Source organism: Lactuca sativa, chromosome 1 (genome assembly GCF_002870075.4).
Source record: "Lactuca sativa cultivar Salinas chromosome 1, Lsat_Salinas_v11, whole genome shotgun sequence".
NCBI classification, from domain to species: Eukaryota; Viridiplantae; Streptophyta; class Magnoliopsida; order Asterales; family Asteraceae; genus Lactuca; species Lactuca sativa.
The window spans coordinates 29,544,153-29,567,226 of record NC_056623.2 but is presented as its reverse complement, the minus strand read 5'-3'; the positions used below and the strand labels follow the sequence as shown (position 1 = coordinate 29,567,226).

Below are 23,074 nucleotides of genomic sequence, written 5' to 3'. Positions count from 1 at the left end.
ATGTTATATACTTATATTATTAATTTAAATTGTAAATTGTGAGATTGAATTTTGAATATATGTAGTTTTCAACTTAATAGAGGATTATGAAGTTGTAAATATATAAAATTGTGCATTTTTATCTAGGTTTTGTTTATATTTTGTTAGATACGAAATTTTATGTGTTTTGAGATTAACAACTTAGTTGATTAGTTTTTATTGCGTCGATTTTTCATTTTGGACAGAAATGGAAAGATTCTATAAAAGGAAAACACCATTTAATCTAGGTTGATTTGTGAACAATAATTCAGAATGCACCATTAAGCTATTGTGTTTTGTGGACAATGATTTCATGTGTTTTGTCAACAATAAATTTAGGTTTCATGCATATATAATGTTGGAAATCAGGCCCTCTCTCTAGTGCTATAGATCTTACACCCAGTGGAATAAAAAAAAAACACTTAACTTTATTTGCACACAAAGGAGAAACAAAAAGTTATTGGAAAATTTTCTACATTATTCCATACATAAAGTAGATTACAAAGTCTCCTATTTATAGCTAAAAAACAAACGGAAAAAAACTAAAAACTTGTAGGTGTATGTGTTCCAATGAAAATGGCAACTAAGCCATATTATTCTCCTTCGACTTGGCCATCATATGACCAAATCCAAAACTAAATAAATCGACTAAAACCCTACACGATGACCATCAAAAGAGCCCAATTAACATGACTTAAAGCATCAAGATTACCCAACATATAATTAATACAATTTTGACCCGACTTGAAAAAAAACTATTCGATATATTTTTAGTGCCCCTAACATATCTAAATCTGTACTATTTGCATTGAGAGTCGACTGAAACTCAACCATTAAGATATGGGAAGTGGAAATTGAACGATCAAACTCCTCGCGTTCTGTACTAAACAATGTATCGGTGATTGATAAATCTATAACTTATAAATAATAAATTTATTTTTTAAAATTCTAGATAGGATAGGTCATAAACAAATCATATCGATAGTGATTAACGGGTATGGATCTTTAACGAATAAACGAATAATAAAATATGATCCAAACCCACTCCACCGGTTGAAAGTAACATGAAGGCAGATCATAACTCATAAGTATCAAAGTATGTGAAAAAGTGTCGAAGCAATAAACAATCCACTTAATTACAACTGCGACAACAGATTCTCCATCTGTAGACGTGGTTTACATTTGGCGACTAATGGAACAGCCTTCGGCATCGTAAGCCCAGGAGCTTCACTCATATCCACCATTTCTTCACTAATCCTTTCCCAATCAAAGCACTGAATCATCATCCCCAAAGTCATCCCAAGAACACGAACAGCCAACCCTTCCCCCGGACAACTCCGCCTTCCATACCCAAACGGCAGCAGCTTAAACCCATCTCTTGTCCCTTCCACACCTTCAAATCTTTCCGGGTTGTACGTTTCCGGGTCGGCCCAGACCTTCGGGTCATGATGTATCGCCCATTGATTCACCAGCACCATCGTCCCACCGGGGATGTTAAACCCTCCGATCACACAATCCTCTGATGCTTCGTGTGGAACTAGTAAAGGGCCTGGAGGTTTCAGTCGAAGGGTCTCGTTTATGATACAACGAAGGTAAGGTAGATTTGATATGTCTGATTCATCAACAAGACGATCATTTCCCACAACATGATCGATCTCTTTTTGTGCCTTTTTTAGAACTTCTGGGTGGTTTAGTAGAAGGGACATGGTCCATTCCATGGTTCCCGCTGAAGTATCACTCCCAGCTGCTAATAAAACCTGATCACAGAAAGGTACGATAATCAGATTTCTAAGAAATCAAGAAACAAGAAACGATAGTTATCTGATAAATTATATTGATCTTACAAGCACAAAGCTTCGGATCAATGCATCAGTGTAGTATTCGGGATCGGATTCTTGTAGTGATAACAATACTTCGATCATTGTCTTCCTTTTGTTTCCGGTTTGATCACTTCCTTTTGATTTGCGAAGTTCATCGATAATTCCTTGAAAGAAAACATCCCTTTTCTCCTGCAACGCGATCAACCTCTTCTCCAGTCCCTTCACTCCAAACCAACTTAAAATTGGCAAGTAATCTCCGACGTTGGAAGCTCCTGCGAGTATAAAGGTTTCGTGTAGCATTTCCCTGAATCGTATTCCTTCTTGCTCCAACACCGGATTATCACCACCGAAATACCTCTTCCCGGCGATCATCCTCATCATCACATTCAAAGTCAACTCATAGAATAAATTTTTCATAGTCACCGGAGAAGAACTGGACGCTAGCTTACGGATCAGCGACCTTCCTTCTTCGGCTCGTATATCGTGGAATTCGTTCAGACGATGGATTGATAGGATCTCGATGGATGCTATGCGGCGGAGGTTGCGCCAGTTGTCGCCGTAGGGCGCCCAGGCTAAACTAGTGTAGTTGACACCGATGATCTTCCCGAATAGCATCCGAGGGCGGTTGGCGAGGATGACGTCATTCTTGGTGAAGCATTCTTCGACCAGGGAAGGGGAGGAGATCACTACGACAGGGCGGAAGCCCAATTGGAGGCGGACAATGGGGCCATATTTGTCGGAGATTTTTGCCAAGGTTCTGTACAGTGGTGGTTTCAGAAGGTAGAGGTGGCCGATTACGGGGAGTGACGGGAAGACAGTGGGCGGGAGGTTGGAGAATTTTCGACGAAAGAGGGATGTGAAGAGGTAGGAACCTAGAAGTAGTAAAAAGGAAACATATAGATAAGATACTTCCATTGTTGAAGATGGTGGTGTATGCTCCAATGGCGGATTTTGATTTTAGTTTTATAGTTGGTAAAAAGTTAGTGCTCATTGACTACGTTGGCTTACGTGTAAAATGGTGAAGACTGAAGACTTGGCTTTTCCATTTTTCAATTTTCGTTGCTCTTTCTAGATAATTATAAAAATTGTTACATGATGAATCATATTCAAAGTTTCTAGAAAAGTAAATGAATTTGGTATTGATGACATATTACACTTATCTCGTACGAATTTGGTTGATGCAAATTTGACTGAAGGAGTTTTGTCGTAGAATTTAGAGTAAATTATAAAAATGGTTCTTATTACATAGTCAATCATCAATTTTGGTTCAAATGGTTTTATTTTCATGCGGTTTTAGTCTTGGTCTTTGATCCACATTACCACATATAATAACTATTCTCTTCTAATGTCATTTATTTATTTTATGAAATGTTACTATAAAATGTAAATAAACGTTAGCATTGGCAGGGAAATCAAATCAATTGAAGATTCCTTTAACAGATAAATTAAAGAGAAAATTGTAAATTTAGCAATTTTTGTTAACTTTGCAGATAATAGCAAAAAAATCCCAACGGTACAAAAATAGTCACTAAAATCGCAAGTGAATTAAGTTCATCTGCAATTTGACATTTTTATTTACGAATATACAAGTTGCTAAAATATGGTTGGACATCAGTGAATTGTACGTTTGTAGATGGACTGCGATTTTGCCTTTTTCAAGGTATAAAAACCTTAAAAAAAAAATTTGTAACAGTTATTTTTCTAGATTTTTGGTGGGGAACACTCTCTCTTAGGCGGTTATTAAGTGTATACATTATACATATTTGTATTTCTAGATTTTTTTTTTACTTTTTTTTTCAAGTTACAAAATATTGAATGCACATTAACTATAGCTCAATAGCTAGTAGAAACCCGAATGTAAGGAATTGTATGTCTATCAAGATCATTATATATGCTTATTGTATTATTTGCAAAAGCTTAAATCAGACGAGACTGTTTGTGTGAATATTTGCCAAAGATTAAATAAGAGGACAACTTCTATGACCCTTAACATGACATCCATGAGATGGAGGGAGAAAATGGGAGCTGCTGGTATGGACGGGAAAGAATTAATTTTTTGTATTTTGTTTGTTATAGTTTAATAAGACTGTTATTAAAAAAATGACATATATTCACAGATAATTTTTATGCATTCATCATGTTGATGACATATTACAATTGTATATATATCTCGTTATGTTGAAATATAGCTAATTACATCAATTATTACTATTTCAATTATTTTAGTATGGATTATTATTTCTATAGCTCCCTAGAAAGAGTTTTCTCCAATAAAAGTCAAGAAAAATGAGTGTTTCATTTTTTTTAAGGTATTTATACCTTGAAAAAAAGGCAAAATAGCAGGTGGTAGTAGATGAACTAATCCATCTGCGAATGTACAAGTCCCGATGCACAACCATGCATTAGCAACTTGTACGTTCGCAGATAGGAAGGTCAAATTGTAGATAGGCTTAACCCATCTGCGACTTTAGTGGTTATTTTTGTAACCTTGAGTTTTTTTGGCTATTAACTGCAAATTAATTAGCAAAATTGGTTAAATTTGCAATTTCTCTAAATTAAATCAAGGGAAACCAAAATCATAACTATCATCGAAAACCCACGGTTACATAAACCTAGAATAGAAAAATGAAATCACTCATTACAATAAGGATTCCATTAACTGTGGAACCAAATGAACTCGTCGAGAAATCGCTAACTTTCAAGTCCATTTTTATGGTTTTTGGTCATTAGCAGTGTTGTAAAACTCGCCGAGTTAGCCGACTACACCTCCAAATACTCGCTACTCAGCTCCTTACCAAGGCGTGCTACAAAATCCCGAGTACTCCCTGATCGGCTCCTTACTAAACTGAGCAGTGTTGTAAAACCCGATCAACTCAGTAATTAATATGTATAATGTACTTAACGATTTATTATTTAACACACACGCATGTGATTATTACTATATATATATATATATATATATATATATATATATATATATATATATATATATATATATCTTTATTTTTCAGTTATTATTCATGAAGTGCGACTATTATGTGTTTTTTAGTTTTTGTGTATTCACATATATATATATATATATATATATATATATATATATATATATATATATATATATATATATATATATAAAATTTTGTTATATATTTCAATCAACTTAAGATTTTAACTTATGATTTTGACATATATAAGTTCCCTAAAAATATTTTACATGAATTACCGAATCCAAGGTACTCCTCGAGTACTCCTGAATACTCGCTACTCGGTAGTCGGCCGAACAGGTACCAAGTAACGAGTTCTACAACATTAGTTATATTAAGGGTTTACATGTGTTCTCATTAGATAAAATTATTTAAACATAATGAAGATGATTGCAAATTTGGAACAATTTGAGTTTTCATTTTTCTTTTTCCATGTTACAAGTGCAGTCTAAAGAAGAGATTGAAGGAAAGGTTTTGAGAAAATGCAAGCCTACTATGCAACAAGGAAAGGCTATCAACGGCATAAGGCCATAAAGATCCAAGCAACATCAAAATTTTCAAAATCCAACAGTGGTCGAAAATTCAATGAGCAGGATCCATGTTCCAATGGTGGGTTGATAGCATCACAGAAACCCAAACCTAGTTCAAGCCTTAGGAGGTCAGTAGGAAGACAAATATAATAAAGAAGGTAATGTTGACCATAGGAGTAGGCTTGGCGTGACCTTTCTATTTAATATTTAAATAAATAAATAATATGTAAAATAAAATAAAAAAAAATAAACGGTACAAGGGTAAAAATGTGGTTCAAATATCATAATGAGAGACCTTTTATGTAATTTATTATGTTTTTATTGATGGTGAGACCTCAAGTTCAATATGAGAAATATGATTATATAGTATTTAGTTTGATGCTTAGTAGTTTTCTATAAAATCAAAAGAAAACTACTTATTAGGAGTAGTAACACTCCTAGTACATGCTAAACATATTGTCATATCATATTTTATTTTAACTTCCACCTAAGCTTTTATCTTAATCACATATACATTTAGATTTAGAAAAAAAAAAATAATAAACCAAATAAAAAAGGACCAATGAAACGGCTTGAATTTTTAAAAAAGAAAAAATCAAAAGAAGAAATAAAGAAAAAGGACCAATCAGAAGTCACATTCCCTCCTTCTCTCCTCTCTCTTCTCGTTGTGGGTGTAACGAGCCATTGCTAGCGAGTCTCCTGTTGAGTCATAGGGGGTGCTATAGAAACTCATGGCGATGGTTGTAACGAGAGGGATGGCGAGGCCACTCCCTTAAGCCTAAGGCGATAAAGATCCAAGCAACATCAAAAATTTTAAAATCCAACGATGGTCGAAAATCTAGTGAGCAAGATTCATGTTCTAATGGTGGTCTAACAGTATCACAATTACCCAAACCTCGTTCAAGCCTTGGAGGACAGTAGGAAGGCAAAGATAATAAATGGGATAATTGTAACGCCTGTGTTTCCGGGCTTGCCATTTTTAGCAATGTAATAGTCTAGGTTAACCTTTGTAACCCAATTTGAAATGATAATAATGTATTATTTGAGTATTATGTGTTTTGTGCTTAATTGCTTAATTATGTGGGTTGATTAATTAAGAATAAAAATAAGCGTCGAAATTTAAGTTTAAAATAAACTTGATATCATTGGATAAAGTTGTATTGGTCGAAACAAGGATTCCGAAGATATAAAGAATGCCGAAATCCGAGTCATAACGAAGAAGTTATGACCTGTCGAAGTTTTACGGCAAAACCGGCACGGCACCGGGAAGCGTAAATAGTGAATTTAAGATAGAGCGAGATTTAGCCTTATCAATCTAAACAAAAGTTGTAGAATATGTTAAGATAAGAGCGTCAATAAAAAGAACGCCCAAATCTGACTTCGTATGAGGAAGTTATGATTTTTCTAAGATTCGGCTTAGCAGTGCACGACCCAAAACTCGAATTTTAGTTCGACCGGTTTTTGGCTTACGCGACCTAAATGAGAGTTGAAGGTCTCATTAATAGGAACTCAACGGTAAAAATATGGACGAAAACGGAGTTCGTATGAAGGAGTTACGAATTCTTCGCGGTCATTTAACAGTCTAAACGCCTCCTACTGTTAAATTTGAGATCGGTCAAGATTTAGCCGACGGAGTCTAAACGAAAGTTGTAGATCTTGATTTTAGCTACGCGTGGATATAAAGAACGTCAAAAACGGAGCTCGTATGCGAAAGTTATGATTTTTCTAAGTTCGAAGGCTAACACGCGATAGGGGTGACGTGGCACCACCCGGAATTTGACACGTGGCACCACCAGAAAGCCGCCACATGGACCAACTCGGCGAGTAGGTGTCCCCTACTCGGCGAGTATGGACCAACTCAGCGAGTAGGTGTCCCCTACTCGGCGAGTACATCAGATATTTTCACTATAAATAGGATGCGAGGGTTCAGGGTTTATTTGCTCATTTCTTCTCATCTTTGTGCCGAAGTTCTGCATTTTTACCCCCGAAGCCACCCCGAAGCCCCGGTATCATACTCTAGCCCCGAGGCAAGTCCCGAGATCCCGAAGATCCCGAGAAGTGCGGTTCCTGAGCCGAAGCTCTGCCCGCGAGAAGTTCGATTTTTGAGGAGATCTTCCAGATCTGCTGTGGATTACTACTTCTGCAAGTCGTAGTGCTGTCCGATCGTCTTCTGATCAAGTGAGTGTATACTACCTTTCATAAACACGATAATAATACAAGTGCGGTTTGAGTGTATTAAGTAAATTGTGGTTTATAGGTGTGAGGGTATAGCTACTTTCTTCTAACGAGTAACTATGAAGTAATTTATATGATATACTTGTTATGTGTATATTTTGTGATTGTATGCGTGAATGGATATTCACTTTATTCTATCTCATAGATCTGAATTGTTTTCTATGGAATAAGTGTTATGTGGTATGCCTCATCTGTTATGTGGAATATATATTGAATGAAAATGATATACAGGTTTTAAACTACGTATAAAAATATATATTTTTATCTACTAATATGTTGGGTAGAACATGGGTAGATAGTTGGTGTGTAATAAACAGATGAGAGGCCTCGATGTTGTTGTTGTTGTTGATCTAGTTATTCAGCGGAGTATGGATAACGACCACAGACTCTTTCTAGACAGTCCAGTGGAACGCTAGCAGGTTCATAACCTGTAGGTGTTGTGAACGATGTGTTCACCGGTGTACTCTATCCCCCTCATGGTTGCCTTTAGGATATCTATTGTTGAGGAAACCCCTTCGCAGTGATGTCCGTCCCGATGAAAATCCTAGATTAGGTCCCTTGAGATAGTTGTTGTTTTAGGGACGTAAAGTGAGGATAACGGGAATGGGTAATCGGGATAGTGATTGGTTGGTGAAATTAAATATAATTTATTTATTGTGGGTTGAAAACCCTATATGCTCACCAGGCTCCCAAGCCTGACCCACTCAATTTTATTTGTATTACAGGAAGTGGCACAAGGGCGTAAGATGGATGGATCATCTTGTTGTTTTGTTTACAAGTCTGTATATGTATATATTTGTTGAATGACTTGCAATGTTTATCGTTTATGCTTTATGGTCTGTATCGGAAACATGACATCCCGAGTTTTGATTATATAATGAAATGCATCTCTTGATGAAATGCTTTGATAAATATTATTTTATCATGTTTTGTTTTGGGAACAAATTCCGCAACTCTTTCAAATCAAAATGATTTACTCTGAAATTATTTAAAAGCATAAATGAAAATCGGACTTTTCTGGCCGAGATTTTGGGGATGTCACAGTTGGTATCAGAGCATTAGTTTAAGCGAACTAGGAATTTGTAGGATTTCTAGACTTAAACTTAGAATGCTAAGTGGAATGTTGAGATGTGTGTCTGTTGGATTTTAGACACGAGCACTAGTTTATTTTAGGAAAGTTGCCTAAAATTCTTTTATGTGCTAAATGTTATATGTTGCCATATATGATATTAATTGTTAGGATCTACGGTCTGTTGCCGACGGGATCTGGAAACCTTATGTGTGTTGGATTCTAAGCGTGCGTCTACGTCATTAGAACTAGCATGTAAACGTTTCGGAATAATAAGGATGATTTGAATATCTATCGTGAATGAGGATCTAATTTCACCTTATTCGGTGTGTAGATCAAAATGGTGAGAACAAGGAGTGGCGTTGGAAACGCGGATGAAAACAGGAATCAACCGCCAGTGATTGAGCAGATACCTGTTGTAACAGCAGCACCAGAACCAATAACAATGGTTGCGGTGCAAGCCATGATTCGGGCTATGCTAGCCGAACAAAGGGAGGAGATGCGACAAATGTTGCATAATAATAGGGATGAACCTATCATACCTATTGAGGAACCCAAATTAATTACCGAGCAATCGGAGGAAGGGAACAATAGTCGCATGATGAGTGAAGTTGGGACTCAAGGGGAATGAAGGAACGATCCAGAAAGGAGAAACAACAAGGATGGGCGAATGTACAAGAACTTCTTGGGCGCCAAGCCGCCAAGTCTTTCTGGGAGCCCAAAGCCTGTTGAGATAATGGATTGGATCTCCGAAATGGAGATGGTATTTGAAAGTTGCGACTGTAGCAACAAACAGAAGACCGTCTTTTGCGGTTAGGCAACTGAAGACTGGAGTCTTGAGTTGGTGGAAGTTGTTGGCAGATACTATGCCACGAGGAGAAGCCCTGAAAATGTCATGGGAGGAGTTCTTGGAACAGTTAAGGGTGCAGTATTGTTCGGAGATAGATCTGATTGATCTGAACAATGAGTTTCAAAACTTAAAGAAGGGGAAGATGAGCATAGATGACTATGCTACTGCATTTACTGAGAAGATGAAGTTGTTTCCATACCTAGTGCCAACGGAACTCTCCAAGATTGAGAGGTTTGCTAACGGACTGCCTGCCGACTTTGGTCCGACAGTCAAGATGGCAACTACTCTGAAAACGGCTATTCGTGCAGCTAAGAATGTGGAGGCCCAGCAGAAGGAAAGGGGTCTGGAAGGGATAGATGTTGGAGAAAAGAGGAAGTTCGATGGAACTACAGGGTCCAACAAGAAAAACAAGTTCTCGAAGTCTGGTTCGAGGGGAGGTGGAGGTGAAGCGAAATGGTGCGACAAATGTAAGAAGAAGCATCATGGAAGATGTGAGGTGGCGAACACATGCTACAAGTGTGGAAAGCCAGGGCACTATGCCAATGAGTGTAACCTCACAAAGAAAGTTTGCTATGGTTGTGGTGAGGAGGGTCATATGTCGAGGGACTGCCCGAAGAAGAAGGAGGCAGCTAGACCCAACATTCTGCCAAAGCCAAAGGCGAGAGCATTCCAGATGACACTGGAAGCTGCTAAAGATGAAGCTGATGTCGCTTCAGGTACCTTTCTCGTTAACGAATTGCCTGCCCAAATTTTATTTGATTATGGAGCCAACTACTCCTTTATATCGCATGAATTTGGTAGAAAGCTAGCTTTGCCTGTTGTTAGACTAGATAATGCCTTATTAGTCGAAGTTGCTAGTGGCAAGTTTGTACCTGTTAGCTATCGCATGAAAAACATCTTAATTGATCTGAATGGGAATAAGTTCCACGAGGAATTATTGCCTATCGAACTTAATGGTTTCGACATCGTATTGGGAATGGATTGGCTTAGCGCCAACGACGCCGAAATTTTATGCAAGAAGAAAATAGTCAAAGTAAACCCGCCTGGGAAAGATTCGTTTATGGTGTATGGAGATAAACGCAGAGTGAATTCTGGAATCATTTCATTGATGAAAGCCAGAAAATGTTTAACCAAGGGGTGTACATCATATTTAGCATTTGTGATTGATGCTAAAAAGGAAAAGAAGGTGATACAGAATATTCCAGTGGTGTGTGATTATCCGGAAGTATTTCCCGAAGATCTTCCTGGATTACCACCAGATCGACAAGTGGAATTCCGTATTGACTTGTTGCCAGGAACGACGCCAATTGCAAAAGCACCTTATCGATTAGCACCGACGGAGATGAAGGAGCTAATGATGCAACTTCAGGAGTTATTGGACAAAGGTTTCATTAGACCTAGTTCATCACCCTGGGGAGCTCCAGTGTTATTTGTAAAGAAGAAAGATGGAAGCATGAGAATGTGCATTGATTACAGAGAGCTGAACAAGGCAACAATAAAGAATAGATATCCGTTGCCGTGGATTGATGACCTGTTTGATCAATTGCAAGGTTCGAGCTATTTCTCGAAGATCGATCTAAGGTCAGGATATCATCAGCTAAAAGTAAGGGAGCAAGATATCGAGAAGACTGCATTCAGAACTAGATATGGACACTACGAGTTCTTGGTTATGTCGTTTGGACTAACCAATGCTCCAGCAGCGTTCATGGATTTGATGAATAGGGTTTGTAACCCGTTCCTTGATAAATCCGTGATAGTGTTCATAGACGACATTCTGATTTACTCGAAAAGCCAGGAGGAGCATGGCAGACACTTGCGAGAAGTGTTAGAAGTCTTGAAGAAGGAGAAGTTGTATGCAAAGTTCTCCAAATGTGATTTTTGGATTCGTGAAGTCCAATTCTTGGGTCACGTGGTCAACCAAGAAGGGATAATGGTTGATCCAGCGAAGATCGAAGCTGTAACAAAGTGGGAACAACCGAAAAGTCCCACGGAGATCCGAAGCTTTTTAGGATTAGCCGGATATTACCGAAGGTTTATCCAAGGCTTTTCTTCGATCGCTAGTCCATTGTCAGCTTTGACCCACAAAGGAGCTATTTATGCTTGGAGTGAGAAGCATAAAGAAGCATTCGAGAAGCTAAAGAAGAAACTATGCGAGGCACCGATACTTTCTCTACCCGATGGAGTTGAAGACTTCGCTGTCTATAGCAATGCGTCTGGTGTTGGATTGGGTTGTGTTTTGACCCAAAGAGAAAAGGTGATAGCATATGCGTCTCGACAGCTGAAAGAGCATGAAAAGAACTACCCGACTCATGATTTGGAGTTGGCAGCGGTAGTTTTCGCTCTGAAAATATGGAGGCATTACCTCTATGGCACGAAGTGCAAACTTTTCACTGATCATAAGAGTCTCCAATATATATCTTTAATCAGAAAGAATTGAATATGAGGCAACGACGCTGGCTAGAATTACTTAAAGACTACGACTGCGAGATACTTTACCACCCCGGTAAAGCTAATGTTGTTGCTGATGCTCTCAGTCGGAAAGTCAATCTTGAAAGGAAAAGGCCAAGAGCGTTGAGAATTGAAGTTGTCTCGACTATTTTGGAAAGTATAAAGAAAGCTCAGAGCGAAGCTGCTGAGAAGAATGACAGAAAGGAGGAACGTTTGGGCAAAACGTTGGTGTTCGGTGTAAACAGTCATGAACTGAAGGTGTTCCAAGATCGGATTTGGATACCTAAGACAGGAGGAGTCTGAGATCTTCTGATGGAAGAAGCTCACAAGACCATGTACTCGATTCATCCGGGTAGCACTAAAATGTATAGGGACCTGAAACCCTACTACTGGTGGCCGATGATGAAGCTTGATGTTGCAAAGTATGTGGCCGAGTGTGTGACTTGTGCGAGAGTCAAGACACAACATCAGAAACCTTACGGGAGTTTAGAACCTTTGCCTGTGCCTATGGGTAAGTGGGAAGACATTGCTATGGATTTTGTCACTAAACTGCCCAGAACAAAGAATGGTCACGACATGATTTGGGTGGTCGTTGATCGATTCACTAAGAGTGCGCATTTCATAGCGGCCAGGGAGAAATGGTCTATGGAGAATCTTGCGAATTCTTACGTGAAGGAAATTGTGAGGCTTCACGGTGTTCCATTAACGATTGTGTCGGATCGTGATAGCCGTTTCAAATCGAGGTTTTGGAAAAGTCTACAAGAGGAAATGGGTACCAAGTTGTGTTTAAGTACAGCTTACCATCCACAGACTGATGGTCAGAGCGAACGAACGATACAAACACTTGAAGATATGCTGAGAGCAAGTACTCTGGAATTCCTAGGTAATTGGGATGAACATTTACCGTTGGTAGAATTTTCCTATAATAATAGTTTCCACTCGAGCATTAAGATGGCACCGTACCAAGCTTTGTATGGACAGAAGTGTCGTACGCCGTCTTGTTGGCATGAGGCTGGGGAAAAGCAGTTTATGGGACCGGAGTTGGTTCATCAAACTGCTGAAAAGTTGAAAATAATTAGGGAAAGAATGTTAGCGGCTCAGGATCGTCAAAAGAGCTATGCTGACAAGAAGCGGAGGCCGATAACTTTTGAGGTTGGGGATTTGGTTTTGCTTAAAGTCTCGCCGTGGAAGGGACTTATAAGATTTGGTAAAAGGGGAAAGTTGAGTCCAAGGTTTATTGGACCGTTTAAAGTCCTTCAGAGGATTGGGAATCAAGCTTACAAGCTCGAATTACCTGAAGAACTGAATGGAATTCATAACACTTTTCATGTGTGTTATTTGAGGAAGTTCACGGGAGAAGTTCCCGACATAATTCCAATCTCTGAATTGAGAATTGATGAGAACAAAAGGTTGATTGAAGAACCAGAGGCAATTGTTGACCGAAAGACTAAGAAAATGCGACGCAAGATGGTTGGGTTAGTGCTTGTCCGATGGAAACACACGAATGAACCGAATCTCACCTGGGAGACGGAGAGTGACATGATGGGTCGCTATCCGCATTTGTTTGTTGACGTGTGATTCCGGGGACGGAATCATTCTAAGGTGGAGAGAATTGTAACGCCTGTGTTTCCGGGCTTGCCATTTTTAGCAATGTAATAGTCTAGGTTAACCTTTGTAACCCAATTTGAAATGATAATAATGTATTATTTGAGTATTATGTGTTTTGTGCTTAATTGCTTAATTATGTGGGTTGATTAATTAAGAATAAAAATAAGCGTCGAAATTTAAGTTTAAAATAAACTTGATATCATTGGATAAAGTTGTATTGGTCGAAACAAGGATTCCGAAGATATAAAGAATGCCGAAATCCGAGTCATAACGAAGAAGTTATGACCTGTCGAAGTTTTACGGCAAAACCGGCACGGCACCGGGAAGCGTAAATAGTGAATTTAAGATAGAGCGAGATTTAGCCTTATCAATCTAAACAAAAGTTGTAGAATATGTTAAGATAAGAGCGTCAATAAAAAGAACGCCCAAATCTGACTTCGTATGAGGAAGTTATGATTTTTCTAAGATTCGGCTTAGCAGTGCACGACCCAAAACTCGAATTTTAGTTCGACCGGTTTTTGGCTTACGCGACCTAAATGAGAGTTGAAGGTCTCATTAATAGGAACTCAACGGTAAAAATATGGACGAAAACGGAGTTCGTATGAAGGAGTTACGAATTCTTCGCGGTCATTTAACAGTCTAAACGCCTCCTACTGTTAAATTTGAGATCGGTCAAGATTTAGCCGACGGAGTCTAAACGAAAGTTGTAGATCTTGATTTTAGCTACGCGTGGATATAAAGAACGTCAAAAACGGAGCTCGTATGCGAAAGTTATGATTTTTCTAAGTTCGAAGGCTAACACGCGATAGGGGTGACGTGGCACCACCCGGAATTTGACACGTGGCACCACCAGAAAGCCGCCACATGGACCAACTCGGCGAGTAGGTGTCCCCTACTCGGCGAGTATGGACCAACTCAGCGAGTAGGTGTCCCCTACTCGGCGAGTACATCAGATATTTTCACTATAAATAGGATGCGAGGGTTCAGAGTTTATTTGCTCATTTCTTCTCATCTTTGTGCCGAAGTTCTGCATTTTTACCCCCGAAGCCACCCCGAAGCCCCGGTATCATACTCTAGCCCCGAGGCAAGTCCCGAGATCCCGAAGATCCCGAGAAGTGCGGTTCCTGAGCCGAAGCTCTGCCCGCGAGAAGTTCGATTTTTGAGGAGATCTTCCAGATCTGCTGTGGATTACTACTTCTGCAAGTCGTAGTGCTGTCCGATCGTCTTCTGATCAAGTGAGTGTATACTACCTTTCATAAACACGATAATAATACAAGTGCGGTTTGAGTGTATTAAGTAAATTGTGGTTTATAGGTGTGAGGGTATAGCTACTTTCTTCTAACGAGTAACTATGAAGTAATTTATATGATATACTTGTTATGTGTATATTTTGTGATTGTATGCGTGAATGGATATTCACTTTATTCTATCTCATAGATCTGAATTGTTTTCTATGGAATAAGTGTTATGTGGTATGCCTCATCTGTTATGTGGAATATATATTGAATGAAAATGATATACAGGTTTTAAACTACGTATAAAAATATATATTTTTATCTACTAATATGTTGGGTAGAACATGGGTAGATAGTTGGTGTGTAATAAACAGATGAGAGGCCTCGATGTTGTTGTTGTTGTTGATCTAGTTATTCAGCGGAGTATGGATAACGACCACGGACTCTTTCTAGACAGTCCAGTGGAACGCTAGCAGGTTCATAACCTGTAGGTGTTGTGAACGATGTGTTCACCGGTGTACTCTATCCCCCTCATGGTTGCCTTTAGGATATCTATTGTTGAGGAAACCCCTTCGCAGTGATGTCCGTCCCGATGAAAATCCTAGATTAGGTCCCTTGAGATAGTTGTTGTTTTAGGGACATAAAGTGAGGATAATGGGAATGGGTAATCGGGATAGTGATTGGTTGGTGAAATTAAATATAATTTATTTATTTTGGGTTGAAAACCCTATATGCTCACCAGGCTCCCAAGCCTGACCCACTCAGTTTTATTTGTATTACAGGAAGTGGCACAAGGGCGTAAGATGGATGGATCATCTTGTTGTTTTGTTTACAAGTCTGTATATGTATATATTTGTTGAATGACTTGCAATGTTTATCGTTTATGCTTTATGGTCTGTATCGGAACATGACATCCCGAGTTTTGATTATATAATGAAATGCCTCTCTTGATGAAATGCTTTGATAAATATTATTTTATCATGTTTTGTTTTGGGAACAAATTCCGCAACTCTTTCAAATCAAAAGGATTTACTCTGAAATTATTTAAAAGCATAAATGAAAATCGGACTTTTCTGGCCGAGATTTTGGGGATGTCACAATAATGTTGAGGATATGATTGGGCTTGGTGTGACATTTCTATTTAATATTTAAATAAATAAATAAATATGTAAAATAAAAAAAATGGCATAAGGGTAAAAATGTAGGTCAAGTATATCCATAAGATATATGAAATCATAATGAGAGACCTTTTATGTAATTTATTGTAGTTTTTATTGACGGTCCAAGGACCAAAATCGATCCATTAGGCTTCTGCTGAGAACACCATGCATTCCACCCTGTGACGCTTGGCATCCGAACACTGGGCGTTCCCATGCAAACGCCTGACGTTTGCTCGCTGATTACCAACTTCCAAACCAATGTCTTAATGGCTTAAGATCTCATGTACAAACTTTAGATCCAACATAATGAAATGTATAAAGCCATAAACTTGCCAACTTTATAGAAATGCATGGCTACAATGAGCCCAACACCAAGATCCTAACTCAAAATAAACTATAAGTCCCCAAAAGTCTTGCATGGAAGATTATGAATACCCAGTATTGCATTTTTCTTATTCTATACTCACTATTATGCTTGAAAGGACAGTCTAAACCTCTGGAGCATTCAAAACTCACAAAGATCAAGTCTTGGGGACCAAAAAGAACATAAACTAGCCCTAAATCAAGATCTAACAAATGAGACATCAAGATCCGAACTTTATACCTCAAAATGAAGCTCCAAGTTGTCAATATTCTAGATCCAAAAGCTAGAGAGCAACCACAATACTCAAAAGATCTCCCTTCTCTTATTAAGAACACTAAATGATACCAAAAAGATGAATCAAGGCTTCAAACTCTCATATAAACTTAGGGTTTTCGAAATGAGGATGGAGGCCAAAGTGGTAAAGGGTTTTGAGGCCATAATGTTCTTTAAATAGGGTGCAAACCCTGAAATTAGGGTTTGGTCTCTGCGTGCAAACGCCTGACGTCCATCATAGAACGACTGGCGTTTGGACCAAAGTGCCAAAAATTAACACAACAAGGTTAAAAGTGTAAATACCTAGAAACCATGGTGTTACAAATCTCCCCCACTTTAATTGGATTTCGTCCTCACAATCACTTCTTACTATCATGCACCTATGAAACTATTCAAGCATATAACAACATTACAAAATTGCAACTGATACCAACCTTAGTGTGGCTCTCAAACCCTTACGACGCACAGATCCTTACCCCACCAGCGCTAACCACTGGAGAATAACCCTTACTACTCTGCCCGAAGTCCAAAATCCTAATAACCTATCTGACTTTTTGATAAAAACCCACTCTGAATCACTACCACTTCAACTCCATTTCGAATTCCAATTGATCATAACACTTCCAACCCTCAATTATCTTGTTGTTTCACTGAAAACAAAATTACTGACCATTTCTTACTGCTAGAAACCGTTCACTTATTAGAAAGCTTAGATAATCCTTCGAGTAAAAGACTCATCCCTACCACGGTTAGACTTAGACGAGAGTTACACAGTATGATCAAATCAATTACTCTGAGATTATTTAACATATGCAACAAGTGACTTAACATATTCACTTAATAACAAGCGATACCTAACATGAGTCCCGATCACTAGTACCACCTCAGGCTTATCTTGTTGCCCCATAATTACATTCCAGATGCAACCGAGACCTCCATGTTCTTGTACTTACCTACCAATTAACTGATATACCAGATTTCCAACTGGTTGATGAGGTTGAAAGGTTCACACATCGTACCATGCGACTCCTGAACGAAGGTCTATCTGGCAAGAGCTATCCAAGCTTGCTTGCCTTGATGGCTCCAACAACCCTCCTCTTCCAACCTAGGATAACGTATCCAACTATTCATCACTGATGAATCATTCATTTGAGATCAAGGGCGACTCCCAACACAAGTCTCACCCCTAAGTACCAAACCAATCTAAAACTCACATCTTGATAACCTAAAGTTCACATTTCCGATCTGACCAAGATCTCCTACATCCATGGAGATCTCCCATTGAACTAGGATAAACATCCCGCAATCCACCACTAAGACTGACAATCTCAAACTTGGTCTAATAACCAGGCTCCTATTGAGAGCCTACTGAAAAGGCTACCCTAGCCTATACAGTACATAGATACCAATCACTTACCGCAGAGTCATCCACTCCCAACTTAATCAAATACCATGTTCCAATCGATCTCCTATGAGTCCTACTCACATCATCATAACCGTGTGGCCTCACCTAAGGTTATCACCTAGTCGAGTGCTATACAGGCCTAACCTCCTCTTGGATCCAACGATCCTCATACCATGCACATCATGTATAAATACATACATATATCGGGCCCCACACGATATATCCATCAGACCCTGTCTGGCATTAGGTCCTGCCCGGTACATCCATCAGACCTCGTCTGACATCAGGCCCCGCCCGATACATCCATCAGATCGTGTCTGACATTGGCCCCATGGTACATCCATCAGACTCCGTCTGGCATTGGGCCCTGCCCGGTACATCCATCAGACCCAACAAACCAAGATCATCATGAGTCGAAACCACACTCGACTATGCCCCAATCGGATATTCGAGTCATGCTTCGAACCCCAAAGACTTAATCAGACAACAACAGGGAGAGAGGCTCCAACATAACCCTCAACCTGAATCCATCCACGTACCCGCCATGCGTCAGTTCTGGTGTGCAACGAAACTTGATATCCATCCTTGTGCAGTCCCTTAGAACAAGTGATTCTACCCCACTTGGATTCTACTATGCTCTTCCAATCTTCAAAATTTGATGGATTTCCAATTCATCTCGTAACCTTACCATTTCAAACTACCGACAACCCAAGTTTACAAAAACTAGCATTCCATTACTAGCCAATTTTAACGCTCATACACATTCCAAAGCTAGAGGAACACTTCTCGAATCCTCAATGATTTCAATAATCCCAAGTATTCCCCATAATACAACTCCAAACCCTTAAACCACTCCAGCTTGTGTCATAGAACTATAACCTTCAACCGGATCGAACGGATCGCCAATAGATACTAAATTTTCTGCTAACAACTCCGATGGCTGGAATAACCCATGCGAACAACACTTTCCCATAATTAAGAGTGATATGCTACCTCGACTCAATCTCTATTGATGGAAGTAGTCGACAACTTGAGTCCCACAACATCTAGCCTTCCTTGACTAGTACGCCTACCGCTTATACCTTCCAAGACCGGTTGGTTATTCCCAATACTTCAGCAAATCTCGAAATTCTTAAACAACTTCCGCTAAATCCATAACAATTCCTTTGGAGACTAATCGGTTGACTTATGCATGCAAATTATACACATAACATTATCAAATAGACAGTCGAATAAAAAACTCTACCCTAGGACCACAACCAAACGAGGAACAGGAAATAAGGCCAAATCAATCATTCTAAGGCTATATGATCCTAACTGTATACAATTTTTAAAGCATACACTTAGTAATTACTGATACTAATACATATTCCCAATCTCGCATATCATCCAATGTTCCCTAGGCTACAAGGCATCACATATTAGGCCAATCTATCATGCAATTACTGAAAGTATCCCTAGCCTTATCCTAACATGTAATTCCCATAACATATAATCATAACAAACATGTATGGGTATTCTTGAGAATTACTTACTTGAGTTCGGCAGATTGCACGCATCACACCCCTTTTATCTTTACAAAATCCTTTTAGAATTTTTTTCCTTTTACAAAATATTTTTAAAACCCCTTTTCCTTTTAAGAAAAATTACCAACTCCTCAATTTTGAGTTCAGTCACATTCGAGAGTGTGCCCAAATCCCTCAAACCAAGGCTCCGATACCAACTTGTAACATCAAAAAATAAGACCCACAAAATTCATTTTTAAATTAATAAAACCCGTATTCTAGAAACGTCATCATAATAATCCAGATAAAACAAATGTGTAAATCATCATATCATATCAGAGTAAGTTACGAAAATGCGGAACGAGGTGATATGTGCTCTGCAATCATCCTGAGCTCTTCCATTTGAAAACCGAAGAACCTGAAACATAAACTGAAAAACGTAAGCACAAAGCTTAGTGAGTCCCCTAAATACCACATACCATACATATATTTTCCATGGGCTACCCCCATGGTCTTACATCCAAGTGCCATTGGCTACCCCCATGGTCTTTCATACAAATGCCACGGGTTACCCCCGGGGTTTTCCAAGCAAGTATCACAAAGACAACTAGCATTCCAAAAAAAAACAAGTAATGGGTCGACATTGGTGCCTTCGACCCATTGATACAGTGAGAATACTCACCTCAGACAGCTGAAACCCACGGATAATCTCTGACTGCAGATCCGCTAAAAATCTCGCGCTATCAATTACCAGAATAACACAAAATTAATAACTGGGTCCCGACTCACACTAAGAGTCCAAATTAGTGTAAAAGACCTTTTTAACCCTTTCCCAACTTGGCCCAAAGCCTAGGCCCAAACCACTAATCCAAAGGACCAAATTCCAAATAAACACCTAAGGCCCAAATATAGCCTAATTTTCTAAATTGGGCCCAATGACTGTTATAGGCCTTAAAGCAAGGTCCAATAATATTCTTAATTGAATTTAGATGGGCCAACATGGCCCAAGACAGCCAAGCCCACTCTAGCCCAAACCTGAAGCCCAAAGCAACAAAACCCAAATTGCTGAGTACGCGGGGCATACTCAGTCTGTACGCTCAGTGTACTACTTTAAGGGGTTGTTCGCACAACGTACATGCTTGTACGCTCTACGTACTCACCAACTTGGCCAACCCCCTAACTTAGCTCTTAATTGATTAAGACCACGACCCAAGCTCATATCTGACTTCCTTAAGGTGGTTAATCACATATAGTTGCCAACTTTATGTGCATGCATGGCTTAATGAAGATCTTAAAGATCAAAAGTACTTAATAGATGACTTAATGCATGCATGAGACAAAAAAACACCATAAAGCTTGCACCTTTAAGCTTAATGAACCCTCCAAACATCCAGATCTACAAGACTTAGCTTCTAAAATGGTCTTAACCCATCAAGACCAATCAAAGGGAGACAAAAAAGCATAAAACCCTAATATGAAGAGATCTAAGCAAGGAGAAGACAATGTATGAACTTGATACCTCAAAATACTTACAAAATGAGTGATGATTTTGGATCTCTAAGCTACATACTAATTAATGCACCTTTAATCTTCTTCAATCTCTTCAAAATGAACAAATAAGCACCAACTTCTTCTCAAGAGCTCAAAGATACAACAAAGGAGGCTAAGGGTCGAAATTTAAGGTTTAGGAGGTATGGAGGTTGGTAAAGAGGTCAGCCCTAGGGACTAAATGAGCTTAAATAGGGTGCAACATCTCAAAACTAGGGTTTCATTAAACCCTTGTATGCCCAACGTACTTCTCGTACGCACAGCGTACGAGGCCTCGGTCTCGCTATCATTCCATCTTGGTACGCTAAGCGTACCCCAGTGTACTCCCCATATACTGCACTTTGCACTAGTACCGTAGTACACCTTGCGTACTCCCTATGTACGCCCCATGTACTAGGGTTGCCCTTAAACCCTATTATACTCTGAAGGCCATAGCTTCTCCATTATAAATCCGATTTTGACGATCCTTATATCCATGAAAAGATAATGAGAAGGTTTACGCTTTTATTAACTTATACTTGCCTTACAATTTCCCAAAAAAATCCAATTTCCATAAAAGCCCGAGCTGACACTTTACCAAAATACCCCTTGGCTCCAAAATAAAAACCGAATACCCGGATCATCTAAATTACGTCACCCACATCCAAATGGGTCCATATATCAATTCCTGAGAGGTCCTAAGCCTACTAATACCTTATCTTTGATCACCACCCTGAAATGGGAAACGATTCGGGACAGGACGTTACAATGTTTCCCAACAAAACAACTATAAAGGCCGACCGAAGTTCAGGAGACATCATAGGTATGCATTATCAGTTCCTACTTACGAATGATCACCAAACACATATTCGATCGATATCTAGCTTAACCATCAGAGCCTTCTCCCTAGATTTCTTCCCGGTGAGCGAATTTAAGACCTGAAATTCTGAGATTCATCATTGACATTTAATAGGCTCAATGCAAAGCACATAGAAAAAACAACCTTATGACAATTATGGGTAAAATAATACAAGTTGCCATCCTCTTTACAGATACTATACAAGTCAATTCTACTAAAATTCGGTAATTATCTAAAATCATAAAATAGAAATCATGAGAAACCCTACAAGGAAAAAAACCAAAATTAAAAAGAGATGTGGGATTAATCAAGTAAAGAAACCATTTGTTTTTAAATAATATAGCTTCCTTGTTCTTAATAATGTTTCTTATTGTTAATTTGTTTAATTTAACTTTAGTTTTTTTCTCTTGTAATACAAAAAGAAAAGTAAATGAAATTTAGAGATGACAGTGACAATATATGTGTTAAAGTCTATTATGTGACGATATATGTGATAGTGACAATATAAGTGATAAAGTCGATTAGGACCATTACCTTTATAGTGGTACTCTATGCTACTATGCACAAACCTTGCGACCGATACTTGAGGGACTGCTTCAAGCCACTCTTCATGACCACGTCCTTGAGAAAGTGACTTAAAATGTCGTTTTAATAACTTTGGGAGGCATGACAGTTATCTGATATCTATAGCTCTACAATTGAATACAGTGGACAACATAAGAATGTAATTTCTTCAACAATCACAACATTCATTTCTCCTTATAGAAAATCGCATGACCCATGGCCCATTGACGTTTTATTTCAAAAAACCATGAGCCATCAAACTTTCATTTCTTGAACAATCAGACCATTCATTTCTCTTTTGAAAATTCAGCCGGCAGAAATGAGTTCTGTTATAATTCAATCCACAATCACCAAATGCCACTACCTTTTAAAAAATATAACAGTGATCAATAAGCATAACTACATAAAATTCATTACAAACAACTACAAATGTCTAGGGAAGTGAAATAAAAAGAAAAAGAAATCGATAAAAGAGGTTACCTCAGTATTCAGCAACACAAGTAGAAAACCACCTGTCAAGAATCCAATTAGCGACACACATGGGAGTAAATGTTGTTTTGAACACACAAATTGTACAATTTATGGCAATAACCAAAAATTTCTTAAATCGTGTTTGTAAAAAG

At 38.7% G+C, this 23,074-nt stretch overlaps 1 protein-coding gene across 1 annotated transcript; it reads right to left on the bottom strand.

The window, feature by feature from the left end:
* Nucleotides 1–1,078: 1,078 nt before the first annotated feature.
* On the bottom strand, nucleotides 1,079–2,788 carry LOC111889121 (cytochrome P450 81Q32). The gene is made up of 2 exons (XM_023885264.3): nucleotides 1,863–2,788; nucleotides 1,079–1,775 (listed from the first exon to the last, which is right to left on the bottom strand). The coding sequence occupies exons 1-2, from the start codon at nucleotides 2,751–2,753 to the stop codon at nucleotides 1,155–1,157; spliced, it is 1,512 nt and encodes a 503-aa protein (XP_023741032.2). The 5' UTR covers nucleotides 2,754–2,788; the 3' UTR covers nucleotides 1,079–1,154.
* Between the last annotated feature and the right edge of the window lie 20,286 nt (nucleotides 2,789–23,074).